The sequence below is a fragment of the Neomonachus schauinslandi genome, chromosome 4 (assembly GCF_002201575.2).
Source record: "Neomonachus schauinslandi chromosome 4, ASM220157v2, whole genome shotgun sequence".
Taxonomy (NCBI): Eukaryota; Metazoa; Chordata; class Mammalia; order Carnivora; family Phocidae; genus Neomonachus; species Neomonachus schauinslandi.
Genome location: NC_058406.1, coordinates 13,735,167 through 13,744,904, shown reverse-complemented (window position 1 = coordinate 13,744,904; position 9,738 = coordinate 13,735,167). Strand labels below are relative to the sequence as shown.

The 9,738-nt window shown below is 53.8% G+C and overlaps 1 protein-coding gene across 2 annotated transcripts in view; it reads left to right on the top strand.

Moving 5' to 3' along the window:
• The first annotated feature begins 3,016 nt into the window (after window positions 1-3,016).
• The window catches only part of CAPZB (capping actin protein of muscle Z-line subunit beta), a 128,295-nt gene continuing 121,573 nt past the window's right edge, over window positions 3,017-9,738 (top strand). Inside the window, exon 1 of one of the 2 annotated variants that reach the window (XM_021684088.2) lies at window positions 3,017-3,121. In XM_021684088.2, the coding sequence (XP_021539763.1) occupies window positions 3,119-3,121 (3 nt within the window). In that variant the 5' untranslated portion in view covers window positions 3,017-3,118. Of the gene's footprint in view, window positions 3,122-4,295; window positions 4,401-9,738 lie in introns of those variants that run through there. The other variant, XM_044914398.1, reaches the window with a different exon arrangement.

The window sequence follows — 9,738 nt, the reverse complement described above, 5'->3', positions numbered from 1 at the left end:
CAAATCCAGGGTAAGACCGTGGGAGTGAATACCCAGGGTGGAAGGAAGGAAAAACTCATTGGTAGGGAAGAAATCAGTGGAGAGTCAATACTAATTCTGATGGATTATGCGTATGGATGCTGAAGTCATAAAAAAAGGTACTGGAGGGGAGGAGGTTAGTTCATGAGAGCAAAAAGGAGGGGTGGCAGGTGGAAAATACTATAGCATGAACTTCAAGGGGGGTTGGGTTTTTGAAAGAGGAGGGGAGGAGAAACAGTACTAAAAATATTTATGGTGCTTGTCTGTCTATCCACAGCCCCTGGTAGGTGGCCATGTTTAATGCCCACGGTCCCCATGTGCATGGCAATGGTTGACTGGTCACGGGTGGAGTCCAACCTGTGGGGACCCAATCTGTGGACCAGCTGGGGACCTGTCCAATGAGCTGTCATCATTAAAACAGGAGATGGGGCCATCGGATTCTGTTGGGATTTGAACTATGAAACACAAAAATAATTTGCCAGTTAAAAGAGCAAGCTGATGCAGAGAAAGAGGGACAGAGACCACCAGGATGGACCCCAAGCAGGCTGAAATGTTGAGGGAATAGTGCTATAAGCAAGCTGAGGATGCAGGACCGCAAAGAAGGAACATAGCAGATGCATCCAAAGAAGCAGAAATGGGGCTGCATGAGAGAGATGGTGTAGCCTGCCCCCGGGCCCTCTTCTATAAATATAACTTAACTTTCAGAGCAGGGGCAGGGACTCCATGCAGGGAAACAATGGGATCAGACCTAGGGTTATGAAAGGGGGCTTTGGCTGGCTTTGAACTCATTAGTTAAGTGATCTCGAGCAAGTGACTTAAGTTCCCTCATCTGTGAAATGGGACTAATAGTATTGACCTTACAAGGTTACAATGAGGATTAGATGAGAATATACAGGTAATGCATTTTGAACGGCAAGGTTCCCTGTCATCTTATTTTCTACAAATAAACAGTTCAGGGTTATTTCTTTCCCAAAACTTTCCCTCATGCCCTGATCCCCTGCCTTCAAGGAGGGATACCATCTTCTCTTGGTCCTCTTCCTACCTCCCAGGTCATACCTTCTCCATCTCCTTGCTGGTTCCTCTTTACCACCTTTACCTCTTCTCTCTAAATTCATCTCCTAAGTCAACTCACCTAGATATCTTGCGCCCTTAAGTACCTTAAAATATCATTTATTAGCTGACAGTTCTCGTAGCAACTCCAACCTCTTCCCCAGCTATAGACTTCCATGTCCAATTACTTACTAGACATTTCCATTCGAACCTCCAATAGGCATCTCAGAGAACTTGCCCCAAACTGACTCTTATCCTCCCCCACCAAAACAAAACCAAACCAGACCCTGCTTCTCCTACAGTCTTCCATAGACCAATAAATGGCAAATCCTTTCGGTGTTGATCAAGCTAAACATCTTAGCATCATGCCTGACTCCTTCCTTCCTTCTCGCACCCACCACCAAGCCATCAGCCAATATTCAGAATGGGATCTTTCCTTGCCCCCTCTGTGGCTATTACCCATGAACACACCAGGGACTGTCCCCATTGGGTCTGTGCCCTTGCTGGTTCTTGTCCTTCCTCTGATCAAATGTTACTTTCTAAATTAGCCTCCCTGGGGCCCCACTTCCCTAATCTGCCTGCCAATTCCCTCACTGTGAGTTTCCTCCACATCTCTAATCACCACCTTATACTATGTTTACTTCGTAGCTGATGGTCTCCCCTCCAACAGTTCAAGCTCTGCAAAAGCATGCACTGGGACTGTCAAATTCACTGCTCTATCCTTAGAACCCAGAAGAGTGCTCAGGACACAGCAGGTGCTCAATAAATGGTTACCAAGTGCAAGAATTCCTAAGTGCCACTCTCTTCTCTGAATTCCCATAACACAAGCCTTAAGCACTTACTTGTATCGATTTTTATGCCCCTGGCAGCTTTTATTTGACTGAGGATGGGGGCCTAGGACACGGGTGTCTGGCCATAATCCCGCCATTTGTGCAACCCTTTACAGTTTACAATCCCCTCACAGGTGACTTGATTTGATTCTCACAAAAGTGAGCAAGCCAGGCAGGGCAGGTATTACCAGCAAGGCTAGAATCCCAGTTCTCCTGCCTTCTAGACCAAGCTCAACGGCTATTTGTTGAATGGAGAGAGTGAGAGAGGAAAAAGGAAAAGAAAAAAAAAAAGATTGAGTCACTCTGTGGAGTGGGGCAGCCCCATTGGACAAATGGGCTGGTTCTCTGTAGCACATCTCGCAAACGCCTAGCATTTATTGATCGAGTTTTCTAATCTCTACCTGTGTGGGCCACAGAGCTATCCTGCAGCAGGTAGCTCTGGGGGCATCTGCCCGTCTTGTACACCTCTGCTTTCTTTCGGTGCCTCCAACAAGGCCTGGTATATAGTGGCTGCTCAGTGAATGGTGTGGCCCGAGACGCCTTTTTTAGAGATCGGGCTCAGGTGCGGCGACTTGCTCCCGGTCCTCCACGTAGCAAGCAGCAGCGCCGGGACCCCACCTCGGGTTCGCGCTGCCGCTCTCTCCGGGATGCGCCGGCCCAGCAGCAGCACCAGTTCCGGGTCCGCGCGGGAGAGCGCGCGTGCACCGGGCGGGGAAGGCAGGGCCTGACCCCTCCCAGCCCCAGCGCCTTCCGCGTCCGCGCCGGGGAGGTCCGCGCGCACGGTCCCACAGCCGCCCCCGCCTCTGCAGCCCTTGGGCCGGAGGTGGGGCGTGGGTGCGGACGGAAGCTCCCCCCCTCCCCGCCCAGTCCTCGCGTCCCGCGCCGGCCCGCCCACCCCTCCGGCCGCTGCGCCCCGCCCCGCCCCGCTAGCAGGCCCCGCCCCACACTTCCCCCCTTCGGCGCTCCTCCCCCCGCGCGGCGCTCCATACTTGGCGATCGCCGCGGCCCTGCACGCTCATTGGCCGAGAGCCGGGTGCGTGGGGGCGGGCCCGGGCCCGGCCGGGGCGGGGAAGGAAGGTGGCGGCGGCCCGGCGCGGGGGGAGGGGGGCGCTGACCCGGATGTTCACTCCTGGGCACCCGGGGAAGTGGAAGCGCCGGGTCCTGCTGCGGGGGGGAGAGCCACAGACGCCGGGACCGGGACCGCCGCCGCCGCCGCCACCATGGTAAAGGCCCGACGTCACTCTCTCCCATGCCCGGGGGCCCCACCGGAGCTCGCGTCTCCCCTGTCCCCGCCTCCCCCCACCCTTAGCCCCGGGCCCGAGCAGGGTGGGTCCCCCGGGTGGGGGAGGGGCGGGGTCCCGGACCCAGGTGGATACCATCGCTGCCGGCTCAGGAGGGGGCTGCCGGCACGGGCAGCTGGGCTGGGCAGGGACCCTGCCTCCCTCTCCCAGCCCCCGCCCTTGGCTCAAGCTGGAGTCCCACTCTCCGCCTGTCGGTCAGGGTAGTCTCCCCCATAGCCCAGGCTAGACCCCCCCTGGACCCGTGGTCCATGCCAGGCACCCCCTCCGTTGACCCAGGGGGGTCCCCCTTCCTCCTGCCCACGGCCCCGGCTAGGTCCCCTTTCCCCGTCCCCACGGCCGGGGTAGGCCGTCGTTTCTCCCTCCCGTGGCCCAGGCTGGGCTCCCCTCCCTGCGGTTCGGTTTAGGCCTCTGTCCCTCTCCGTTTCTTCTCCATGGTTTCAGTCTGGACACCAGTCAGTCCCTACTCCAGTGGCCTCAGTCTAGATTTGTTTCCCCGCCCTTCCGTGGCTTCAGCTTGAATCTTCTCTTCCCTCCTTGGCCTTGGTCTGGACCTCCCCTCCTCCGCCCGCGGCCCTGGCCTGGAAGTTAACCCCCGCTATCCCCTTCCCCAGACTTCTCACCGCTCTTAGCGTAGCCTGCGTCAGCCCCCTCGGTCCCAGGCTCTACCCTCCTTCCAGGGCCCTGCGCCCTGCCCTGCCCCCGACCCGGGTGATCCCTCCCCTCTACCCGGGGAGGACCTTTGCCGCCTCTGGGAAGCGAGGGGAGCTCTCCTGCCCGGGGGGAGGAGGAGGGTGGTCCCGGAGCTGTGCCTTCGCAGGTGGAGGGTTGCCTCCTCCTGGGGAGGCCGCCTGGAGCGAGCGAGGGAAGGGCGGGCACCTGTGTGCCCGGAAGGCAGGAAGGCAGCGCGGCACTCTGCGGGCCCTTTCCGCGGCCACTGCCTCCTTGCCGAGGGTGCGGTGCCTGCGGGGCGTCGTGCCGGGGCCTGAGTGGGAGCCGAGAGATGAGGGTGGGGGGAGCCGACAGGACAGGAATGAACGCACAATCGCCCTTGTGAAGCTGCAGCCCTTGGGGGGGCCGCTGGGCCGTGAGGCCAACATACGGCCTGGACACGATGCAACCCAGCAGGCGCAGCCTCCCTTTCCCCCTGAACTGTCAGCTCGTGAGGGTTGGAACTGCTGATTATGGAGGTGCCTCGGATCAGGTGAGCCAGATTCCGAGAAGGAGAGAGAGCATGAGAGCGAGCGAGCCAGCTAGTTCCGCTCGTAGTGTTTTGATAACGACGGCCTGTGCTCTGGGTTCTCTGCATGGCTTGAGGTTTCTCCTAGGCCTCCACAAGTTCACTTACCTCCACTTTGCAGCCTTCTGCAGGGCAGGCTCACCACCCAGATTGGCAGGGCCAGAGGGCTTCTGCCTTAACATGGTCAAGGAACCTTTGGAGATGGGCTAACCGAGCTCAGGCCATCCACCTGCTCCTTTTGCCCAGTGCTGGCAGGTGCTTGCGTGTGAACTTTGGGCCCCGAAGTGTTTTGAGGATCTCAGTTTCTTGTTTAATGAAGTGTTGTGGCTGCTGAACCAGGATGACTAATTAAGAGTGGCTAAGTTTTTTCTTGCTGCCTTCCTCTATATTGATTTAAAATGTGGCTTATGCCATTTTTTAATGCTATTGGACTTCTTCAATGTTTGTGTTGTCCGGAGGTGGCCCCACCCCAGGTCTGGGTGGGGAGGTACTCCAGGACAGTTTTGGGTGAGGACTGTGAAAGTGGAGTGAGGTTTTATAAATTTGATCTTAGGGCAAAAGCAGGGGAATGTGGGTCCGGTGGCCAGGTGGGCTGCTTAGGGCAGCATATCTGGCAGGGAGGGGCATCTTGGCTTAGCTCCGATTCTCCAAAGGTAATGGGAAATGCCCGTCATGACCCAGGAGGAGGACAGTGACGTACTATGCTTCTCCGAAGTTCTGTATTTGGGTTTTATTTGGACATTCTGAAAACTGTGGAAGGGATGGAGGAAAAGGTCTAACATTTCTTGAGGACTGCTGGGTGCCTGGCACCATGCTGAGCAGTCCACCTGTATGAGCTCCTTTAACCCGCATAGAACCCTTGGAGGTAGTTGCTGTCCTCCTTTTACAGGTGAAGCTGCTGCTTAGGACGTGGAGTAACTTAAGGTGTTGCTCGGTCGGTGAAAGCACATCTGGCAGGCTCTAACCTCCATCCTCCCCACTGTCCTAGGCTGCTTCTATGGCGGAAGATAGAAAGGACACTGTTTAGAAAACAGAAGAATGGGGTACTCAGAGATGGCAAGGGAGAAGCTGTGTTTACTGACTATTGGTTGTGTTCTGGGTCCTTTACATAAGAGACCTCGCCTAGCAGTGCAATAGTCAGATGGTGGTAGAGGCGTATCTGGCTCCCGGCCAGGGCATGAGCTCGTTGAGGGCAGAGGGTTTTCTCTTGGGTTTTCCATGGCTGCACCCCTGGGGCCTAGAACATCACCTGACACTGAAGGAAATGGCTTGGAGTGCTCTTTTTTGGGGTGTGTCTATATGTCCATGAACTCGGCCACTTGTATTTTCATACTCGTTCTCTCAGTAACTTGTTCTTAGTATCCCCTAGGCTTACAAGTAATTTCTGACTGCTTATTGTCAGATTGATCCCTTACATGGATACTTTAATAATCCAGACTAGACAGTTGCGCTAGGACACGAGTGGTGGTGTGGGGTTGTACAATAGGTAAATGAGTTAAGGCCACTGTGGTTTTTATGTTCAGTAGGTTTGATGGTAGAGAAAACAGCTAGCTCTCCATTATCCATGGAGGGAAATAGTTTGAGAATCTAAAATGCATTGGACTTTGGAGTAAATTCCATGATTTTTGTTGGCTTCAGTTAAGTGCACAGGCAAATGAAATTTATTTGCCTGCATTCCCTTAGTAGGTAACAATCTTACTGCTGTAAACTCTTTACAGTTTCAGAACACTTTTCCTTACACAGCTGTAGCTTCTAACTTGGGAATGAGTGTTCTAACTTTTTTTTTTTAAGATTTTATTTATTTGAGAGAGAGAGTATGAGAGAGAGAGAGAGAGCACAAGAAGGGGGAGGGTCAGAGGGAGAAGCAGACTCCCTGCTAAGCAGGGAGCCCGATGTGGGACTCTGTCCCGGGACTCCAGGATCATGACCTGAGCTGAAGGCAGTCGCTTAACCAACTGAGCCACCCAGGCGCCCAGTGAGTGATCTAACTTAAGAGTTCTGAGTCCGGTGCCAGTTGGTGGAGCTGTAGCGGTGAAAGGACAGGTGGACCCCTCAGGAGTTGTGCTCCAGCTCACAGATGGTTTTGCCTGACAGGAGCTGATAGGAAAAGCCTCTCATATTGTTGCAAGGTGAAACAATATAGTTGACACTAATGTATCTTGACTGGGCTCCTGGTGTGGATGAGAGACCGTTCAGCACAGACCCCAAACGATATACAGCCCTGTTCATTTAAACCCAACTAGCCTTTTCGGTGGAATGCTTGAAAAAGGTAGCCAACAATCGATAGCTTGAGATTGAGACGATAAATCATAGTTTGAAAGCAGATATTCCTGTTTATAACTCGCAAGTCCAATGCTGCTTTTATATTCCTTGGGTGAGAGAAGAGGACCCGTGACTGACAGCCCAGGGAGATGGGAGCCAGGCAGGTACATAGACCCCCGAGACTCCTGCTTCCCAGGCTGGGGAATGCTGGCCAATAGGCAAATACAGAGGCGCCTTAGCGGGGGTACCGGAAGCTACAGGATAAGGTTAATTTTGTGTATATTAAGTGTCTTCTCTGCACAGCTTTGTGTTGACGCAGTGATGAGCAAGACAAGGGTCCATCCCTCACAGCTTACATTGTTGCAGGGGGAATGTCACTCTTACCAAAAATTTAAGGGGGAAGAGCCTGTTGATGGGAGGGCGAGCCATTTGCATGAGACATGGCAGGAGATTTAAGAGAAAGTGGGGGCTTGTGCCAGGTTTCACCCCCAGACCTTTGGGAGTGTGTCTGTTCTTCCCGCTGCCGTAACTGTGGAAGTGAATTGCACTGCACACCGCCTGTTTGTTCCTCTGTGCACCAGCAGCCCTCCTACCTGGCACCGTGGGAGTCCGGCCCTTCTGACCTGCGTAGCTGCCATTGATGGAAGATCTACTGTGATCCAGAAACGTGGCTTAGATGATACCTCCTCCCCCATTTTACTTACACGGAACCTGAAGCTTGAGAGGTTGAGTGACCCATGTGAGTGGCGTGCCTGGGACTCAAAGCTAGGTCCCTCTGACTCTTGTGCTGGACACTCATTCTGTGTCTCAGAAGCTGTGAGCAGAAGGGCCCGTAGCACAGGATCTGGGCCCGTTGCTCTTTGCAGCAGATCCCAGCAGTGAGAGTCGGGTGTGGAAGGCCAGAGGATGCAGTTGCGAGGTCACCCACATTAGGACCAGCTAGAGCGATGCCATTTCTAAACCTAAGCTTTTAGAGAGTTGTGTTTCCGCGTAAGGAGGTGGAGATGTACATTTTTAGGGCACCAGCCATGTGCGTGAACTCTGCTCTGCTGGGAGAATCCGTGCCTCGGCCCCACCAGGACGGCTCAGCCTTCGGAGAGAGGCAGCACAGTATAAGCAGTTAGGACGTAGAGCCAGACTGCCTTAGGATAATAACAGGACCTCCTCATGAGGCTTGTTTTGAGGATTAAGTGAGACTGTACGCATGAAGTCCTTCCAACAGCATCTGGCATGTAATTATATACATACTCATCATTATTATTCTCAACACCACATTACAGATGAGGTTCAAAGGGTATGTGGTGAGTCCCTCTGTTAGCTGTTAAGTGGAGGAACTAGGTTTTCTCACTCCAGATACAGACCCCTTTCCTCTACTCCTGCCTGGCTGCAGGAGTTTGCTTGGCCTTGGGCTGTGCCGTGAACGAAGAGCTTCCCTAATAGAGCCCGAGGCTCTACTTCACCCCAAATAAAGGCTCCCTGTGCACGGGACACCGCGTGTTGTCACAGCCTGATGCTATATATCTCCGGTTTGGATGCCTTGTCTGTGCCTGGTGGAGCCCCTTGTGAACTGAGTCCTTGCGTTCTTCCCAGGCTGGAAGAAGAGGGTCAGGACTGGGGACAGAGCATGTGAGCTCCGTGACAGCAGGGCCCTTGTCTGTTTGGTTCCTGCTAACCACCCCACACCTTGCACTGGTCGCCTGAGAGTGAATGCGTGGTGAGAGCTGAGAGTGGTTGTCCTTTGTTTGCTGCCTGCTCCTTGGAACATGGGCTTTGGAGTTGGGCGTGTGTGGGTTGGAGTCCTGCATCTGCCACTCAGCTTGTGATCTGAAGTGGGGGTTCTCATCTCCCTCGATCTCAGTTTCTTGATCTGTAGCATGAGGATAACATTTTATAGGGATACCGGGAGAAAGATGGGGAAAATTGTAAGCACTTAGTCCAGTGCTTGGCACACAGTAGGTGGCAGCTATGATTATTATGTCTTATTCTGCGTACTGGAGAGTAAGGGACACAAATAGCCATAATCCCTGTCCTCTAATCCAGAAAGGGACACAGGATGCATCCAAAAAGTTGAGTGCAGCAGGAAGGACATAGTATAGAAAAGGCTTAATTAGCATGGGGAACTTGTCTGCTTGGCCTGCATTCCACTTCCTCCAGGAAGCCCTGCAGACCACTTCAGCCCACAGGCAGCTTGGGTGGGGGCTGGGTGTGAAGCCCAGCGAGACATTGCCCAGGCAGAAGGACAGGGTGGGGTGCAGTCAGGGAGAGGCCATTCTAGGCACTGCCTGGAACAAAAGCAAAGTTCAGGGGTACAACCAGCCCTGAGTTTGGAGATCGGCCACAGAGTAGACAGAGTGAGTGGGGGTGCCTCAGTCCCGGGAGTCAGTTGGGGAGCGCCAGAGTTGCTAAGCTAAGGAGTTTGCATTTGATCTGGGACAGTGTGGAGCCAGTTAAATATTTGACAGGGCAGGTAGAAATTTGAGGAGGCTGGCAGAGTTGTGGTATTTTAGGAAGCGTCATCTGGCTATGGTGTGCACAAAGGCCCCGAGAGGTGAGAGATGGGAGGGAGGCATCTGCCAGCACCAGGTTATGGGGTTATGGGGGTCCCAGCCCCTGTGAGGCCATGGGTATAAAAAGGAACACATGGTTGAAAAAGATAAAGATAGGAAAGCAGAGTGAGATGCCATGATTTACCGTCTTTTACCGCCTCTGGAGCTGCGGGGGACGCTTCTGCCCCCAGAGCTCCCTGGTTAGGCATTCTGCTAGGATGCTTATCATTGATCCAACTGCTATTTCTGGTCAGTTTAAATCCTAGATAGTAGTGTCTGCAAAGCCTTGATATCCTATTAATAACCGAGCAGGGATTTTAGTCTGGTTAGCCCAGCAATCCTTCTGTATCTGCGGTTGGCACCCAGTTCTGCTCCTCTCACGCGGCCTTAGGCTCTGGGCAAACAACCGCCTAAGACAGCCAGTCAGCCGAGGGGGACTGAGGCTCTGCATGGTGGCTGGAATAGTTTTTATTGACTACTTTTTAATACCCAAA